This window comes from Haemorhous mexicanus, chromosome 10 (assembly GCF_027477595.1).
Source record: "Haemorhous mexicanus isolate bHaeMex1 chromosome 10, bHaeMex1.pri, whole genome shotgun sequence".
Lineage (NCBI taxonomy): Eukaryota > Metazoa > Chordata > Aves > Passeriformes > Fringillidae > Haemorhous > Haemorhous mexicanus.
The window spans coordinates 5208167-5228882 of record NC_082350.1 but is presented as its reverse complement, the minus strand read 5'-3'; the positions used below and the strand labels follow the sequence as shown (position 1 = coordinate 5228882).

At 45.1% G+C, this 20716-nt stretch overlaps 1 protein-coding gene across 3 annotated transcripts in view; it reads right to left on the bottom strand.

Annotated features, from left to right (window-relative positions):
- The window catches only part of FARP2 (FERM, ARH/RhoGEF and pleckstrin domain protein 2), a 73197-nt gene extending 58098 nt beyond the window's left edge, over positions 1-15099 (bottom strand). The window contains exons 1-3 of one of the 3 annotated variants that reach the window (XM_059855033.1): positions 15001-15035; positions 14332-14421; positions 9925-10148 (exon numbers count right to left, since the gene is read on the bottom strand). In XM_059855033.1, the coding sequence (XP_059711016.1) occupies positions 9925-10128 (204 nt within the window). In that variant the 5' untranslated portion in view covers positions 10129-10148; positions 14332-14421; positions 15001-15035. Of the gene's footprint in view, positions 1-9924; positions 10149-14331; positions 14422-15000 lie in introns of all 3 variants that reach the window. The other 2 variants (XM_059855030.1, XM_059855032.1) reach the window with 2 other exon arrangements.
- Between the last annotated feature and the right edge of the window lie 5617 nt (positions 15100-20716).

Below are 20716 nucleotides of genomic sequence, written 5' to 3'. Positions count from 1 at the left end.
GAGCAAGAATGTGCTGTTTTCCACTGTCCCAGGTTGCTCCAAGCCCTGTCCAGCCTGGCCTTGGACACTTCCAGGGACCCAGGGACAGCCACAGCTTCTCTGGGCACCCTGTGTCAGACCTCACCGCCCTCCCAGGGAACAATTCCTTCCCAATATCCCATCCATCCCTGCCCTCTGGCAGTGGGAAGCCATTCCTTCTTGTCCTGTCACTCCATGCTTTGTCCCCAGTCCCTCTCCAGCTCTCCTGGAGCCCCTTCAGGCATTGGAAGGGGCCCTGAGGTCTCTCTGGAGCCTTCTTCCCTCCAGGTGAGCACCCCCAGCTCTGCCAGCCTGGCTCCAGAGCAGAGGGGCTCCAGCCCTTGGAGCATCTCCATGGTCTCCTCCAGACTCACTCCAGCAGATCCATGTCTTCCTGATGGGGTCTCACCAGAGCAGAGGGGCAATCAAGCCCAGTGTTATTTGCTATTTTCTCAAATATCACTCCTACATGGCAGATCCCCCCTCTGCCATAATCTCTGAGAAAAACAAACTCATAGCTTAGGATTTTGAGCAGACCATAGCTCAATATTTTCAAAATCAAGGCTTCATCTCTACCTCCCAAACTTGTCTTCCAGAACATCTTAACTTTCTGCTTCCACATACTTTAATTTAAAAACCAAAAACCCCCATATTTTCATAAGGACTAATACTCTCATCTTCCAAAACTGGCAAGCTGTTCCTTGCTCCAACTTTCCAAAAAAGAAATCCACTTTTGGCAGCAGATAAGCTGGAAGGGAAAATCAGTCCAAAAGTCAAGAGTTTGGAAAAAAAAGAGTTCTAAAGCTGAGGTACAGAATGGAAACTCTTGTGCAGCCAGAGCCACTGGACCCTAGCACCAGCAAACACCTTGGATTTTTGTGTCACAGAAATCTGCATCTGTCAGGAGACCAATTCCTCTACTTAACAGTGGATGTGCATGAGAGGCAGAAGTTTAGGTTTGACATCATCACTCACAAGCAGCCAACACAGAGCACCCTGTGAATGGCCAAGGCAAACTAAACTGATTTAAATAAAGGCCACTTCAACACAGATTTTTATTGGTTTTTCTTCTTCAGGCCACTTTAAAAGTTTTCCTAATGAAAAAGTGATTTTTCACTTTATGGCAAATTTTAAAAAATAGACAATTTGCAACTAAACATAGATTTGTTATTTCCTTTCTTAATCAGAAATATGCAAACATTTTGGTGAGTTTATAGCTCTGTTTATCTCCAACCCTTCTGTAATCTGTTAGATCTCTGTCCAAATGAAGCGTGAGACAGAAAAAACACCCTCAAAACTCCCTGTAAAATAATCATCATTAATGCCATATGTAAACAAAACTGCATTTCTGAATACAGGGTGGACATTAGAATCTTTATTAGAAAGAAGGAAGTACTCTAATGTGGCAAGGAATACCAGTCATCAACTTTGTGCTTTCATGGCTGAAACAAGATGACCTTACAGTTCCATATCTAGTATTCAATCTGCAGACTGGAAAAGCAAGAAACAACTGCCTTCCTTTTCAGTCCTTTATTAGTTTCCTCAATTTTGATTGGAATTAGTGACTCCAATGAAAATACTCCCTGATTCCCCACAAAAACAAGCACCAGGTAACAACTCTGCCAAACACTGTTTCCATGTGCTCAGCCAAATTGCTTAAATACTATTTTATTTTGATCATCTGAACATTTAACAATAACTTGAAGCTTCAATTCTTTCAATTTTTCTTTTAGCTCTTTGTGAAGAAAAGGGTATTTTAAATACATTTATTTTATCCACCTTCTATACTGGCAGGTCCCAACTACAGGTTACTTTACTAAGGCCACACCAAGAATATTCTGCAGAGCATTTAACAGCTTACAGAGCACAGGAGGCAGCTTCATTATCACAAAATGAGATAGAGTGCACTTTGATCTTGAAAGCTCTTCTTTATGAAAAAGAAGTTATTATGTTACAGAAAGAAGAATTATTGTGTTACAGTATTTCCACACAGCACTGAAGTATCATTTACTCAACTATGGAAGCTGAAAACCCAAATAAAAATCTCAGAGCTATTTTAAGTTCTATTATTACACTCCATATTGGGCTTTTTTTTGTTTAGGAAAAAAAATAAAATTTTAAGACTCTCTCCCCATGATTTTTTTTTTTTTTTTGTCTTAGGATTTCAGTGGTTGGTTTTGATGTGGTTTTGTCAGGGTTTTTTTAAGCAGAATCCACAGCCAGACAAATTATTCTAGAAATGGAAGCCTCTGGCTCATTTAATTAAGGCTAGCTTTAAAATTATGATCATTTAAAGGATCATTTAAGGCAAAGTCAAAGCACTGAACCAGCTCTACCCAACAAACAAGCTTTTCCAGAGTGGCTAGACTTGCTGGATGCCTGAAAGTAGGAAAACAACAACTGGTTGACATGGGAAGGCAATTCCAAAAGAGAATTACATGAATGAGACTGGAAAATGTATACTTGGGTAGAGAGCATGTAGAGGCAAAAAATGGTCCTAAGCTTTTAGAAATGGTGCTGTCCTGAAATACCTGGACTACTTGGAATAAAAGTGCTGTAGACTACCTGGGGAAGGAAGTCACATTCATTAACACCGTGGGCCACATCCTTGGACAGAGTTTCACAGGTACTGCTGGATGATTTGGCACCAGAGTTCCTGCTTGTTAATAATTAAACATCCAGGTGACAACAGTGACAGTATCACAGAGAGGAGCAGCTTTGGGGTAGCTGATCCCAAATTCAGGTTCATACCAGAAAGTCTAAGCACCTCCTCTGTTCACACAAGCTAATAAAGACAAGGAATGAGAAGTCAGGAGACTGATCTCAATTTTTCCCCCTTGAACTTTGTTCCTTGCACAAACCCCTGAACATTCCTACAGCCATTCCCTCAGGCCTGGCCACCCCACACACTCAGAGTGCTGGTGCTCCTGGGACCTTGCACAGATTCATTTCACAGACATGTATATGCACATAAATAAAACTCTGTATTTTTAAGTCATTTTAAACATAGAAAATACTCTGTTTTCCTCTGTTCATAAAAAAAACCAAAACACCACCTCACTAAAATTGCAAGTCTTTCTCCATTAATTATGCTCTTGCCTCAAAACTATCATCCATGCCCCACATTCACCAGATTTGATCTGGGTTTTCAGAATTACAGAATAGTTCAGGTTGGAAGTGACTTGAAAGGCCATCTCATTCCAACTCCTGCCATGGGCAGGGACACCTCTCACTATCCCAGGATGCTCCAAGCCCTGTCCAACCTGGCCTTGGACACTTTCAGGGATCCAGGGACAGCCACAGCTTCTCTGGACACCCTGTCCCAGGGTCTAACCACCCTCCCAGGGAACAATTCCCTCCCAATATCCCATCTATCCCTGCCCTCTGGCAGTGGGAAGCCATTCCCTCTGTCCTGCCACTCCAAAACCTTGTCCCAAGCCCCTCTTCAGCTTTTCTGGAGCCCCTTCAGGTGCTCAAAGACCTCAGCAAGGGCTCCCCAGAGATTTTCCTTCTCCAAGCTGCACAATCCCAATTCTCCCAGCCTTCTCTCCTAGGAGAGGTGTTACAGCACCCAGGGACTGTATTTCCCCTGCAAGGTGTTAGGCTACTCCAGACTGACACTTTTTTGAAGAAATCTGCCCAAAGGAAATAGTTTAAAACATCCAGAAGACAGTTATGACAGACTCTTGGATAAAAGACAAATACAAATTGGGTATTTTTACAGAAAAGGCCAAAACTCCCTTTTGTTTTGTGCAAAGCTGAAATGGTACCAGCTGTTCTAACATCACTCCCCACTGTACTTTGAGCAGAGGTGGTGATGGATTAATAAATACCTACAAGCCAGATTAGATAAGGCCAAGCTTTTCTAACTTCCCCCTTGCCAGCAGGGGTTTCCTACACCACTGGCTTCAGGCTGCCTGCCTGAGAAATGGGCTGAGGGCACAGCAACACTTTTCCTTCATTATTTCAGTTGAAGATGTGTCAGACAGCTCTAATAGTCTCTACAAAGCTTTGGGGTTTTATCCCTTTTCTAACTCTTGTTTTTATTAATGAATGACTGCTCAGTCAGAGAGAGGGGCCCACCCCTCTCTCATATCCAACCCTCCAGCCTTGAACAGTAAATCTCTCATGCTAGGCATTGCCACCATAGCACAGCTTTTTAAATATTCTATATACATGGTCTCTCTTTTACCCAAGTAGGCAGCAGTGCCCTTTCCAAACAGGAGTTTGGTTGCAAGGAGAAAGGGCTGACACACAGGTGTGCATTTGCAACCCTGTTTAGCTAAATGCACATCCCCAAGTCTGTGTGCTCTGAAGCCTGAGAGTACCATGGCACACAATCCTTGCTCAGCTCCAAGTCCCTTTTTCCAGCAGGCACAAACCTAAAATTTCTCTGATCTACCTCTCAGCACACTGAACTTCTGTAGCTGTCTTTAGCTGCCCGTGGGCTGATTCTTGGTTTGCTTTTGGTTTTCTTCCCTTTCAGGCTCCCTGTATTTTACAGAATTACCCATCTGTGGTCCCCACCTTGAATGCCACCCACACCCAAAAAAGGTTTAGAAGGTTTCCAGCGGACTTCTTATTTTTGGTTTTTTTGTAGAATACAGCATTTCCTACAGCCATTTTGCTGGAATGGCATAAGACCTATACAGCTGATTTTCACTCTCCTACATTATGAAAACAGAAACAAACACCTGTCTAGCCATACAAACTGTTATGAATCAATTCACTACATTAATATTTCAAGGACTGCAATAACACTTGATCACCATTTTCCTAAATGGTTTCTGTGTATTAAGACGGGTGCACATAATCAACTTTTTGTACAGGGATATTCAGACTGCTTTTTCTTTATTGCAGTACAACTCAATTTTCTTTACATATGACACCTGAGGTCAAGAGAACTGTAAAATAATAATTTTGGCTTACACAATTTAAGTTCACATTTTTCAAAAATAAAAAAAAAAAAATTAAAAAACACTTGAATGAACAAAAGCCACACTCCAAATGTCTGTCAATAAAATGGCTGTGGTTTCACCTTTCCCCACCCCATACCACATTCCTACATAGCATCAAAAAAGTCAAGCTTCCAAACACAAAATGACAGGCCTAAAAAATATACAGTGGAATCAAACAGCACACAAAATGCAAAGCTTTAGTTACCTTCTTTTTAAACCCTGTAATAATTGCAAATTTAAAAGAGTGAATTACTAACTTTCTCTTCTGAGGTCAGATAAAAATAAGTCCTAAGGCAGCTTATTTGCCATATTTAGGAGACTCAAACTGAAGCAATGACAAACATCTGGCTATGATTCTTTCTGGAATTTTGACTATTTCTTCCTGGCTAGGGAAGAAAAACACTGTGAGCTGACCAACAGCACCTCGATTCCTCCAGCACAGCACTTAATAGGATTCAGCAGCAGACTATCCCTTGACTCCTCACATATTTAAGCTGTTAATACTTTCACAGCACAGAGGGGCAAAGCTTTCATGCAAGGAAGGTCTAAGCAGGCACAGGGAGAGCAAGGCACAGGTAGGAGGGCACAAGTGCCAGAGCCAGGACTGGGCTGCCTGGTCCACCAGCAGCATGCCTAGGGCTCCTCAAGTGCTTTTCAGTGCCCACAGCATCATCCCAGTGTTTAATATACACATGTTTCTTACTTAAAATTACTCAAAAACAGCAGTTAAAAGTTGCATCACTTCTGTATCACCTCCATGAAAGTTCTTGGGGGCACTAAAGCTACCAAGATGTTGTTACTGAGAGCAGCATTTGCCATGTGCAGGAGTGGGAAACACTCCCCAAAGCATGGGAAGGATATTGCAGTCAGATTGCTTCCTCTGCCATCCCAAAAACTTCCTGCAGCCCCAGCCCAGCTCCTGACTTCAGGGCCTCCAATGGCTGGTCAAAAACAATGGGCATCCCAGGGGAAGCCACTTTCATGGCACTTTTTCAATCACAGAGAACTGCAAACTGCACAGAAACCAGAATAACCAGAGTTATTCTACTCCATTCTAAACATGAGGATGGAGAGTAGCTTTGCACTTTTATTAATGCAATTTATAAATTTCAGTAAGCCAAGGAAGTGCCCAAAGACCCTATCACTGTCAGGGTAATCATCAAGTACACATTTTCAGTTTAGTACAGAAGAAGCCACTTTGGTTTTGCAGTAATGTAACAGTTGTGCAGGGTACATCAATGAACACCAAAGCAGACAAGAGCAGTGAGAGAACACTAATTAATAAGAAAATAAAGAGGGAATTACAGTGTATTCTTATCTAACTAGCCTGCTCTCAAGAATGGCAGTGGAGTGAAGCATCTCCCTGCTAGGAGTCCACCCCTGTCGGAGGGAGAGGGACATCTCAGACAGTATGGCAGGGATGCAGAACATCATTACTGCATTGTATTAAAAGAAAAATTAAAATAACTGACTTCTGTTCTCAAAACAACTCCACAAAGATTAGCACAAAAGAAAAAAATTTCAGTTTAAATTTTCCCTTAGAGTGGAGCAGGCAGGCAGACCCTGTAATAAAATGTACAAATATTTTTGATACCCAAATTTCATCTGACATCCAAGCAGAAGGAGAAGAGGAAGTACATGCCATTGAATAAGCACCAAGTTCTCCCCAAACAATTCAGTAAACTTGAAGCATAATAATATAAACTACTTTTTCTGGGGCACTTCCTCATAGCATAGAGAATGTTTCATGTAAAAGAATTTCCTAAATGACACATATCACACAGGCCAAATATTAAACATCATCTGCTGGCAGCAATTCCATTAAATGTCATTTTGGTGAACTCAACCCAGCCCAGACCCTTTTACTTAAGAGTCTGCCACATTTTTGTGCTGATCAAAAGCCTCCAAGTTTAATCTCTTCAGAAAATCTGGAAAGCTGGCAGAACTTCTACTGTAAAACCCTGATTACTTTGAAGTGTGAACTACTTTGAATTTGCCAATCATTCATTTCATAGTCTGCAAAAACACCCTTTGGACTGACTTAGTTTGGAGAGAAGAGGCCAGGTACCCCATGAAATGGCACATGCAAGATTTGAGCTGACTAAACAAGCTGGCTGTAAAAAGGGGAAAAAAAAACAACTCATGGAAATAATGAATATTGCAGCCTAGCTTTGAATGGATAAGTTTCATTCTCTCTTCTGTTTTGGAAGGGAAAGGAGAACCCATAAATAGCCCATTTTCAGTTGTTTTAAACTCCAGAAAACATTGAGTATTTCTCCATCCCCTAACATTCAAATCAGATTCACTGGAGAAAGGCTCTCCCAACATACTTTAAAGAATAATTTCCTCTTAGTAATTAATAAAATTCCTACTTAGAAATCAAACCTTATGAAACAGATGGGCAAAATGGAAAGAGCCAGTGGACTTAAAAGGTGGTAGAATGTGGAACTTTTAGCCAACTGCTCCAGGTACACCAATAACACAAAGAAAACACTGTTCTTTCCCATTTTGTTCTCTCTCCATCCATTACATCACTCTGTCAGTCTCTTTCCTTGCTCTTTGGCAAGTTCAAAAGTCAAGTGGGCTACCAACTCCTGCCAGGAGAGAAGCAACTGTTTTAAACACATCTTGGAGAAAGGAAGGGATGACAAGGTAAAGCTGCATGGATTGTTTCTGTGGCTACTCTGTTCATCCCATATGGTTAAAAATGCTACTGTGGCTCATTTTAGGCAGGAAGGCAATAAACAGAGCTACAGCATCAAGTTCCCCACCACACTGCACAGGGAAGGGTCTCTCCAGGAGCTGATCCTACACTCAGTCTATCCTCCCATTGACACACCACGTTCCCCAGTAAAAAGTCACTTGCCATAGTTCCTACAGACAGAAAAATGATTTTTCTCAAAATCATTTGGGGGAAAAAAGCCCCAAACCACCTTTTGGGATCACCCAAACCTCCCCAGGCAGGCAGTGCCAAAACCCCATGGGAAAGGCCTGTGTGCCACTGCACTGACAAACTACTGCTGACCTGAATCAAAGACAAACCCCACCACATCACATCTTGTGTTCACATCTAGTGACAAAAATTACAAAAGCAAAGAGAAGTGGGCAAGTGGCATGGCAATCTGAACTTGCACTCCTCCAGGACAGCTGCTTGACCACCACTTTCTCTAACTGCTTTTTGAAAAATTACTGTGCTAGCACACACCACCTATTCAGCCATGTCCCTGCCTTTTCCTAATTTCTGTCCTCAATTCCAAGTGAAAAATTCCCATTTTCCATGACAAACAGCAGTCAGCAGTCCCTGCTATCCCAGCAACTCACCAAAGAAATCAGGCAGATGGTCACAGTTTAATACCTCATGCCTGTTTTCTATCATTTGCTACCTTATTTAGCCAAAACTGAAAGGCCATGGAGGCAGTGTTAGCTGGACTGTAATGCCACAGCTGCTGACTCTGGACCTTTTTGTGCTCAATGCTCTGAAGCTGACCCAAGGCTGACCCCTTTTCCTCATCACTCACAGCATCAGGCATGAGGTTACTAAGTTTTTCAGTTCCAACTGATCTCATCAAGAAAAGCAGTACAATATTAATTATGGCCTCAGCATGCTAGTGCCTGAATTTGGGTGTTTCTGTGGGTGCCATAATCAGAGAGAGCTTTCCAGGTAAAGAAAACGAAGACACCTCCTAATTATGGTCAACACATACAACACAACCAGCTGAAAGCCTCATAAACCTGGCCTTGCACTGACTTTCAAAATTACAGAGCTGAGGGTGTTGCTTGGGGTTTTTTTTTTTTAATCAAAACACAAAAGCACCATCTACATCAACTTGGAAAAATAAATAAAATTATCCTTCAAAAGAACCAAAGTCAGCGGATTTTGTAAAAAAAAATTCTAACATAATGTAAAGGGGAAAAAGAGGCTTTTGTGTTCTATGTGGTACATGAGGGATGGGTGGGTTTGCAGTACCAGACACTCCGTGCTCTCAAGTGGAAGGATACAGGCACAGCCTCACTCTTAAAAAAACAAAAGAAAACAAAACAAACAAACAAAAAACCCCACAGATTTCATGTCTGAGACTTGAACAGCTGGACAGAATCTGAGGAAGACATCCCCAAATCCACTACTTCTTCAGAGTTCCACAGACATCCTTTTCACTCTGTTTGAAAAACCCTTTTTGAGTCTATGCAACAAACTAAGGCTCCAAGTGATAATTATAAATTACTGATTATAGCTTGATACTAATGTAGAATATCTGATAGCTGAGTATCTTCACTACAACACAGTTTCCTAACAGCAGATCTCAGGCAAACTAGAATTAAACTCTGAGGTTAATGCTGAAAATGTAACAAGAATTGGAAGAAAAGAAAAATTGTTTCAAAGCAGAATCTTCCTAATTTGTGCATGGCTTCTATGTCTTATGGCAGATTTCCCCAAGCATACTTTTAAATAAACATTTTCAGAAACACTGAACTGACACTGCTTTGGTACATCCCTCCTAAAGTGTGCTGGCAATCAAAGACTTTCAAATAGGAGCAAGTTTACTTGGAAAGGATACAAAGCATCAAAACAATTAATATAAAGCAGTAACTAAGGCAAAGCTCTTCTGCTCTCCCAGCTGCCAAATTGACAAAGCGGCATGTGGCTCAGGAAGCAAGAACATTTTGGCAGGAGATAGTTGGTGCTCCCCCAAAGCAAACAACAAATAAAGACTCTCCTTACAGTCTGTGCTTGTATTTAAAGTCTGTTAAAAACACAAAACATCTGTTATACTTGAAAGATTTTAAAAAACAAGCCATGCAACTGCTATCACTGCTTGTAAGCAGGTAAATCCCAACAGGAATCTTCATTCAGATATTGCCTCAAAATGTCTCAGCTCTCTAGAGAGGCACATCCTTGGGAGCTTTAAATTCTCAGAGGCTCAGTGTACTTGACTTAAATATCTCTTACCTCAATGTCAAGAACTTCCACTGTGCTGTCCAACATCTTGATTTTGACGGGGAGGTCGCGCTCGTGCGCCTTGGCAGGCGATGATGCCATGGCAGTCAAGAGGTTCTGTCCTGGCTCCAAGGTACTCACTCCTGAGCTCTTCTGGGCACCCAAACGAGAGCCCGGCGTCTGCAGGACTCTGTAGGTTCCTTCTATCTCTCCCATCTTCCAACAGCAAGCAGAGTCTGTAGAAACATGGAAGAAAATAGAGGGTTAGGGTTACAACCTGAAAGATTTTACACTGACATTGTGGATGAAAATACCACCCACTGAAGGACTATCACAAAATCTTTATTTAACACTCTTTATCCCACTACCAAAATCAGTAATAAGGTTAACGAAGCTCTGGAGAGGGCTTGGAGCAACCGGGTCTAGTGGAAGGTGTCCCTGCCCATGGGAGAGGTTGGAACAAGACGAGCTTTATGGTCCTTTCCAACCCAAACCATGCTATAATGACTAAAATCCAACAGCTGGGAAGAAAAAGCAGGAAGAAAAACAAACCATTCTGAAGCACAGTTAAGAAATGAGGTAGTCAAACCTGTGCCTTCTGCCCTCTCAACATGAACATTTTTGCTTCTGACAAGATTTTTCTGCTGATGAGCCTCCTCCTACCAGCAGCACAGAGAAGGGTGAGGCAGGTGCTTCTCATGGGTACCCAACCATCCCACTGACTGCACACCGAGATAACAAGAACTATTAACTTCCTGCATCCCCAAAATGATGACTCAGGCAAAACCTTAACTGCTGGCAGCTCAGAGCCCCCATCAGGCACTGCTACAAGGTAACAGCTCCTCACCTCACTAGGAAATTTGTGCTATACCCAGATTAAACCAGTGGGCAAAAATCTCAGTTACAGAGATGGACACTAGTGAGTGTAGGCTGACTCCTACACAGGAGTCTTGCTGTCAGGGCTTGGTGGCAGCTGTGCAGAGCAAACCTTTAATTTGACATGGGGAAAATGCCCCATGAGGCTGTCCCCAGCTCTCCCATGCCACCAGAGCAGTGGTGACATTTGCATGGGGAATCACAGTGGGGACTACAGGAAGGTGAGGCCTGTCTGCTCAGAGTGCAGCACAGCCCCTGCCCCATGCCCACCGCTGGCACCGAGTATTTGGCAGCAAGGTGCAAGGCACCCAGCAGGAGCACTCAGGGAGGCTCCCTGGGCCTTCTGGGGGAATTACCCAAACACCACACTGTGTCCCAACAGCCCAGAGTGTGTGGGTACTGCAGTGGGACAGCCTTCACATTCAAAGGAGTGACAGGTTATTGTTTTGTAGTAAAAGTGTTTTGTCAGAAAAGAAGAGAGGCAGCTCATGACAACACTCCTTTGTCTCTCTGTGCTCAGAGTAGGTAGGCAGCCTACTCCAAGGATTTGAATGAAGCCAGCCCTAGATGTCCTTACAAATTACTTGGGGGTGGTTTATGTTTTCATTCTCACACAAATCAAGACTGGTCAAAATCTTCCTAGCTTGCAGCCCTGGGCATTTTAACATTTTGGGGGTTTTATTTTTATACTTGTAGATCCCTGTAGAGATAAACTTATCCCAGAAGGGCAGACAGATGCCTCCCCACCTAATCACACCAACCATAAGACCTGTGTGGCCTCTGAGCCCCTGCAGAGCCCTGACCAAGCAGCACAGCTGAGACCACCCAGAGATGCTACCAGCCTCCCAGCTGACAGCATGCAACAAGAAAGTGTGACAATCACGACTAGAAAAAGTCTCTGACATCATCAAGTCCAACCCCTAACCCAGCACTGTCAACACCATCCTAAACCAGGTCCCCAGGTTCCCCATCCACAAATGTTTGAACACTTCCAGGGATGGGGACTCCACCACAGCCCTAGGAAGCCTGTTCCAATGCCTGACAAACCTTTCAGTGAATAAATTTTCCCTGATATCGAATCTAAATGTCCTCTGACACAGCCTGAGGCCATTTCCTCTTGTCCTGCCCCTTGTTCCCTGGGGGCAGAGCCTGACCCCCACTTGGCTGCACCATCCTGTCAGGGAGTTAGAGAGAGCAAGAAGGTTCCCCCTGTTCTCCAGGCTGAGCTCCCCCAGCTGTGCCTCACCTGACTTGTTCTCCAGACCCTTCCCCAGCTCCACTGCCCTTCTCTGGACATGCACCAGGGACCCAAAACCAAACCCAGCATCAAGGATGAGCTCAACCTTAAAAGTGGGCACACACTGCCCTGTGCCCAACCTCCCAGCTTTGGGTGATAAATAATCAGGAAGTTTCTTTCTTGGGGTGTTTTGTGTGTATTCTTTGGCTGAACTTCTTGGCTCAGGCAGCCAAACAGCCAAGGAGAAACACTTTTAGGTCACAAATTTTAAAAGCACCCTAACAACAAAATTCAGAAGTGTAAACTGGGTATCTCTTTCTGCTAACTGCTAATCTGAAGAGAAACCAGAGCTTGATCTGGTGATCTGTATCCCCTTGATATCGTGTCCCTTATCAGGTAATTGCATGGTAAATTTTTGCTATTGGCATTCAGGACCTATGATCAACTGGAGCTGCCCAGGATCAGTCACACTCCTCACAGAGCTCCTTATTAGCCAGCCACTCTTAAAATTAGTGCTCCAGGAGCACTCATTCCCTTCTGAATAAACAGCTCCTGGAAGAGACACACTCTGCAGTTACTCAAAAGGAAAAAAATGCAAGCAGCAACAGCAGAGGCAGGCAGAAGGAACAGCCCTGCAGAGACCTCAGCAGCCTCCCCTCCAGCTGGAGGCAGCTGCTTCCCCAAGGCAAGGCAGGCAGGCCACCCAAGGCCGGACTCAGGAGGGGCTCCTGGGCACTCTCTAGCTTTGGTCACCAGCCAGGAGAGACCAAAGCCATACCAAACAGAAATTGCATGTGTCAAAGTCCTTCCCCACAGGTGGAAACAGGAAAAGTGAATTCAGTGGGGCTTGATCTCACGTCCTACTGGCGACATCTTCCTAAAAATATTTACACCGGCCAATATTCAGATTTCAAAGGCCAAACAAGCACTGGGCAGAACACACGATGTGCAGAAGCACGATGCCCAGAAGAGCAGTGGCCTGCTGTGCCAGCTGGAAGCATTTCCCCTGTGCCACATCCTGCTCCCTCCCAAGGCACCCCACTGATGCCATCACAACTGCTGACAATCCCCAGACAGCCCAGTCTGCTCCCTCTGCCTTCAGCACCCAATGTGTGAGGAGTGCTAGCCAAGCCAAGCACTATCTCCAGTTTGAACACCACAGCTACGTATCATGTTTTAAGTCTCTGACCACATATGACATCTCTGGACAAAAACCACAGTGTCATGGCTGAGGAAACACTTCAGTTCAAGGGGCTGACTACATGAAAGGAGGAGGAAAATGAGCTAGAGACAGGATGCAAGCTCCAAGAACACAGAATTTCCACAGGCAGAGCAAAGCAGAGCATCCCACCGAGAGCCTCCTGCCATGGGTGAGCCACAACAAGATCTCAACAATGCCAAACTAAAATATAATATTACCACAACACTGGTGCTCTGGGATAAAAAAATCTTCCTTGCATTGCCTCTCCCTGAACTTGCTTGCACCTAGTGTTTATCCTGATAATTTCCTACAATCTGGGACCAAGCACCAAAGCTAAATCTGCTCCCTGAAGCACAGTGACTGAATGAGTGTTGCTCTCAGCCCTAAATGAAGGAGCAAACAAAACAAAATTTACAAAATTTAGATCACTGTATATAATCTTTTTTTTTTTTTTTTTTACTTTTTGTAACAGGTACTTTTTGAAATAGCTTTTAAGCCGCAATGAGTTTCATCTCCTACTTGGATGGAATAAACATCTTTTTCAGAGGCAAGACAGTGTTTTCAGCTACCAGCAAATCTGGAAAGGCAGCTTATACCTGAGGATACACAAGATCATAGAAATATAGAGAGGCTTGGGTTTAAAGGCACCTTAAAGTCCACCTTGTTCCAACCCCTTGCCATGGACAGGGACACCTTCCACTAGACCAGTTTACTTCAAGTCCCATTCAATCTGGCTTTGCACACTTGGATGCCACCAATGGCTTTCCAAGGAACTCCTCTGAGCACGGTGTCTTTTGGTCAGTGGCAGGGTCCATGCTCCATCCCTCACCCATGCAGGAGGCAGATCTGAAGTGAGGCCAGTTTCCCAGGAGTGTGAGCAGCGTGGTCCCTGCCTTCCATGGGAAGGGATCACAACACACGGAGCAGCAAGGAAGTACAAAAGAGCAAACTTTCCTCTTTTAACTTTCTAAGCTACAGCCACCCGTTAGCACTGCTACACCGAGCTGACACAAATGATGCACCAGGGCTCCACCACCGCAGCGAAGACGAGGAAGATTCCGAGTGCTCAATGGTGAGGGGAGCGATGTGTCTCCCTGAGCCGTACCTCAAGCTCCCCTAGGAGCCGGTCCCTGCTCACGGCCTCGAAGGGTTTCATGGCTCTCCCCCGCAGAGCCACACGCCGGCCGGGACGGAGCTGGATGGGCGGGGACAGCGGGCAATGTCCGCGGCCGGTGCCTGCCAGGTGAGCGGCGCCCAGCAGCGCTTCCCGGACCGAGCAGCCGGGCCACGCAGGACGCTCCCGGCCCGGCTCCCCGCACGGAGGCGGTCAGGGGACGGGCCGTGCCGGGGCGCGGCTGCCCACACACTCGCAGCCCGACAGGGCAGTGGCGAAGCCGCCCAGGCCGGACCTGCGGCAGCCGCTACGAAGGGGCTCTCTGAGCCCCCGGGGAAGCCGCTCCCAAAGCACCGGCAGCCCCCGAGCCGGAGCCCTCATCGGGGGCTGGCAGAGCGCGGGGGGCAGACCCCGTTCCCTTCCCCGGCCCGGCTCCCACACGAGCGCCGCGGGCCGGGGCCGCACGCCGGCAGCGGCGGAAGCGCGGCCGCGCAGGCGGGGCGGGCCGAGCCACCGGCCTGGGGCGCCGCTCGCCGGCAGCGCCGCTCCGGCCCCCTCAGCTCCGGCCCCCTCGGCTCCCGCCCCGCGCCCGCTCCCCGCGCTCCGGCTCCGGCCCAGTTCGGTTCGATTCGCGCCCCGGAGCCGCCGCCCCGCGCTCACCTCCAGGCCGGGCCCGCTCCGCCGCCGCCCGCGCTCACACCGGCCCCGAGCGGCCCCGCCCCGCCCCGCCCGGCAGTGGGCAGCGGGGCCGGGGCGGGGCCGGCCCCACCCTGCGGGCGGGTAACGGGGCCCGGGGCAGGGCCCGCGGCTCGCTCCGCGCCCGGAGCTGCAGCACAACGAGACAGAAACGCACCGAGCCCTCCCGCTGCCCCACCGCCCGGCCGGTTCCGCCGGGATTGGAGGATTGTTTTATACCGAAGGGAAACCCCAAGTGTGGTTTTGCAGCACGAGGAAGGCTCTAATACAATATTTCCACGCGAAGCTGAAGGGCAGCCAGCTCCCAGGCTGCTGCTCAAGGCCTGCACCCCAGAAAGAGGCACATGAGATCCCCCAGTGCCACCCCAGCCATCCATCAGGCGCACCCTACAAATCTCATTTGCTCAGGGGAACACCATCCTAGGGGACGACAGCATGCCAGTACCCAGCAGCAGGCCAAGCAGTGAAAATTTTAGGTCTTTACTAGGTTAAACTTTTCAGATATAAATTTTAAGTGGGGATAGAAACAGACTCAGCAATACAGAACAGGAGAAATTGTGGGTGCTGTACAGGGGCATTGGGAAGTGTTGCTGGCCAAAGGAGCTGAAGACCACAAAAGCAGCAGCATCCTCCTCCTCCTCTCTCCCCAACCAGCAAGCCCTCACTGACACAGACAAGAACAAAACACTGTAGGAAATTCAGCACAGGACAAACAGATCTTTGCACCGTCTGGATTTCATCAGCCCTAAAGCTGAGGCCAAGGCTGGCAGATAACAGGATAGCCAGGAAAAGAGCTCTTCCTGAAAAGGGCCACCTTTCACAACTCCTGAGTCACCCATAGCTCACTACAGTCTGCTCTTCAAGACAAGCAACAGGAATGAGAGAAATCCTTGGGTTTCTCTAGATATGGATTGTTGGCCAACAGCATGAGAAATGCAAGGAGCCATCTTGTTTCTGAGAACTTGACCTTTTCACAGCAATATGAAAAACAAAATACTGGCATAGCATATGACTTTTGGTAATAAAAAGCACATAAATTATGCAGAACAGCACTTTCAAACAGAAGCAGCTTCATTACTCTCACTCACAAAAAGGCAGCTTGCAAATTTAGTGAGTAATTCCTGACTAACAGCATTCTCATCTCTTCAAAAGAACAAAAGACACAAGGTTTTAAAAAATACACCCCATGATTTGTTCTCCTTAAAAAGTGATGCGGAGCTGAAGAATCTCATGGATACAGAAAAAAAAAACATAAATAGGAAAGTTGCAAAAGTGTGCAGAACGTTTTAGAGAACTCCATTTATAAGATCAATGGTGATTTCAGTCAGGTGAAGTGCTTTCATTACTGACAGGCTGTTTCAGTATCTTATTTGCATGGCTTTTTATTTGCAACTTAACTGCTAATACACTTTCACATCCTTCAAAGGGCAGACACTTCAGAGTCATCTTCATTTCAATCACTTTCTTTAACATCTAAAAAGAGCACTAAAGTTTTCTTGTGCAAAAAAGCAGCTGCCACTAAGAGAACAAATCTGATGTGATCACTTTAAAGCCACATACCACCACATTCAGGAGAGGAAGCAAAAATTACAGATGTGGCAGAACCTTTGGAAACATCAACACCCTGCTGCTGCTCTTGATGCTTCACTCAAGAGTTTTGACTTTGTTGCTTACCAAAAACTAACTCAGGTAATTTACTGAACTGAAACAGTGCAGTAAGGAAAAGGCACAAAGGTTCAGTGTTTAATTGTCCTCATCCTGAATACTCTGTTTCCACACACAGCTCGTTTCTGACCTGTCTACTCACACAAACAAAAACAAAAAATCTTTTCCATCATATCAGAGAGTTCCAGAAGAGTTTGGGACGGAAAGGACCTTAAAAACCATCCAGTTTCAACTCCTCTGCCATGGGCAGGGACACCTTCCACTATCCCAGGTTGCTCCAAGCCCCATCCAACTTTGCAGGGCTGGAGCAGCCACAGGGTACAATTAGGAAGGGCCATATCAGGTTAAACTTCTGTTCTATACACTCAATCATTTAATAAATCGTCAGCATCTGTAATGAAAAACATGCTTGAGATGTGCTGTTTGGTGATTTTGAAAACTAAAAGAGGGAGTGGATGGTTATCTCTACCAGACTCAGCAGTATGTTCTTCACAGCTGTCCACAAAGACTTTTAAGTTTCTGTAACACCCATGAAATCAAACTTTTCACCCATCCAAACAGTGTTTGAAGCCTTTACAGGAGGAGGAAGAAGTTTAGAGACCAAAACTAGAAGAAGAATGCCACTACACATGAAAGCCAGCTGTTGCTGTTGGAAGGATGCAGTGTCAGGACAAAGCACAGCTTTCTCCTTTTGAGATAAAAACTGATAACGAGGTGTAACTCTTTCACTCAAGTAATACAACAGATAATCTGCACCACATTCTCCTCTTGGCCTGAGCAGGACAATTAAAATTACCCTTTCACTACACTATAATATCATCTTTATCTTTAATCATCCTCTGGATGAGGGTTGAGGAAGTCCTTCAAAGCAGACCAACCAAGATAACAGCTGGGAAAGCTTCTTCACCATGACAAAGAGAAACTCTGCACACTGAAAATGGTGATTTTGTCAGCACATATTTTCCAAATACACACTACAAAGCTCTGTCTCTCAGAGGTCTCCATCTCATAAGAACAAGGCAAGCAGTTTCAAATGCTTACATTGTGTCTTCCCTGCTGTCTACAGCAGCAAGAAAGGCTGAGAGCTTTCTCCACAAGATGATCACTTTTGAGGACCTGGTGACACTGCACCACCTGCAGAGCACCTCAGAGGTGCACTAGGGGAAAAACTCACTTTTCCACAACTGTATTCACGTGTTAGATGAAAAGTCATGGTAATTAGTGACCACCCTGGCCATGTGTCTGGTCTGGAAGTGTTTCAGCCCTGAAGAGTTCAGCCTGTAATGGCCTGTGCAGCAGAACCAGACAGAGACCAGTTGTCTTGTCTTACTGACCCATCCTCTGGATTGCCTCCCACATCACCTTAGATATCTCAGCAGGGACCAGTCTGCATGGATCAACAAGTCATTCCTCAACCTGCCTCATCACTGATTAACAAGTTCTCTACCCAACAGTCACAATGAGCCTAAGATTGTTTCTTAAATAGCAAAATCAAGCCAATTTCAGCAATTTTAATCAGGTGGTGCTCTGTACTAACAGCCCACCAGTACCCCAGATGGTAGAAAAACTGAAAAGAGTGAAATCATAAAATCTGACCAATCCACTAACTCTTATTAGCAAATGACAAAAGACTCAAGTCAAGGTGAACAGGAATTGCTGGATAAGCAGAGATATGATCCACATGATGAGCACAAAGACTGAACAACACATACTGTACATGCCACTTACCAGAATTACTCTCTTACTCCAGGCTCACTTACTGTTAAAATTTACTGAAAGCATAGGAGAAATACTGTTCTTCAGGAGCAATGAATGAAGATGCTTCAAAAAGGGTCAGAATACACCTCCTTCTACTGGCAGAGATGGAATGGCAAAGCCACTCAGCAGTAGCAGTACCTTGCTAAACCAACTGATTTCCATGCTACAGATACTTGTAGACTCTGTGGTTGGGATTTTTCACTTCCAATCTTAAATAATTCTGCCCCCCACAATCATGCTCTAGCACTTCTCTTTGAGCTTCTCAGATTGTTCCCCTTTGGAGTATTTTTCAAGAGCCCTTCTACACACACGGCAACTTCTAATTATATTGGCCTTTATAAAGCACAAAGTCCACCAGCCTTAGACCATGACCTGGAATTAAACCCTCATTATTAACCAATTCTTTAGAACAGGCCTGGGTACTTATGTACAGGAAAAACTTCTGCTCACAGAAAAACCCCAAGAGGCTGCAATCCCTTTTTGCAATCGCCTACTTTGACTTTCATAATTATATCTCTATTTTAACTTGGCTCTCATGGTGAAGGTGGCAATTAGAACAAGTAAATTAGGCACAGCATATGTTCCTACCTGCACACACACAGACACACTCACTCAGCAGCTTCTCTCAGTCTGACTAGTGAACTTGTTCCAGCATGTCCTCCCTGCCCAGAAGGTACAGTCTGTAGCCAGCAGCAGTTCTGAGGCCACAGCACAAAAATCAAGGGCATAGACACGCTACAAACTGCAATAAAACAGAGCTGCTGAGCCACAACACTGGAACAAAAGTCCAGGCAAAATCTGACAACTGTGTCTGCTGTGTTCTTATCCACAGGTGGCAGCTGAGACAGACAATCCCTTATTGCCCCCACGTGGTGCATCAATCCTATTGCACAAAAGCAGAAATATGCCCAGTATTCTTCTAAATTTGCTTTAAATTGAATCCAAAGGTTTTTTGATAGATGTTAGTTCTGTGACTGTAACAGCCTAAACATTAAGCTGCTACCAAATGGTCTTTTCTGCAATTATATTGATTTTTTTCCTCTCTCACACTTAATAATGTCTGCACAGTGAGGGCAACAAAGCATGTCTGAAGCAGCAAGGCCTGAACACCACCTCCCAAAAAAATTGGGAGTGCCGAAAAGCTCACCCTGCCTTTTATTTTTTTATTATTTTTTAAATCCCATTGAGGTTCATCTCATTTCCCTGCCCATCAAATCAACCTGGGTTTTGTTAGCTCAGATAAGATGCACAAGGGTTCAAGTCAGCGATGCCTTGTACAGTGCCTCAAAGATCTACATGAAAAATGTCTGTGTGTGTTTGGGGGGTGGGGAACAAGACATCCCCAGACAGAAACCACTGCTCCCCCACCATCTGAAATTCTGACAAGAAAGATCACCTCATCCTCACATACCAATCAACTTCAGTCAACGAGTCAACAAATGCACAAATGTCCAGTTAAATATAAAAGAGAAAAAGGTCTAGTTCTATTTCATGGACAGGAAACTTAGAATAAAAGGATAAATTTAGGAGCTCTAAACACTAGACATGGATAAGCTTGGCAATTATTTTACTGCCAGATAAACCACAGATGAGGCTGTCAGTAACACCAACTCTGCTGCATTGAGTTCTTTCAGAAATGAGGCAGCCAAACACAGATTGCTGGCAAAACAAACTGGTGGATTCTCCACTCTGCCCTCAACCCAAGGGCTGTTGCAGCTGTTTGTGCCAGGACACAGAGCACAGCAGCCCCACTGCTGCCAAGACACAGCCCCTGAGCTGAGCCCAGCTGTCAGACACATGGACAGCCATCCCTGCCATGCTGCTTCCATGTTTCAAAGCAGCCTGAGACTATTTGCTGGGCAGGAAAGGAAGATTCAAACCAGTTTTCTTGCTCTGGGTGCAAACTTTCCAAGAGACTGAAATATTCCTGGAGAGCCCAATTGCATGTTCTCTGCAGGGGAGAAGCTCTGAACTCAGACCAAGTACCACTACAGGAACAGCTCAGCCTAGGTTTTAGGCTCTCCTTTATGGAAAAGCTTCTTAAAAGTAAAAATAAATTGAAAAATTAAAAAAAACCAGGGGAAATGGAAATTGCAAGGCACAGGAGTGAGCATGTTCTGAACAAAGCCTTTTACTGCCAGTTCCCTTTTTTTACCTTTTTTTAATAAATAGGCTATTGAAGCAGCACAGGATCTGGTTTAATGAGTTTTGCATTAGTTCTCATGGGTGTGTATATTTACCTATTTTGTAGAATACA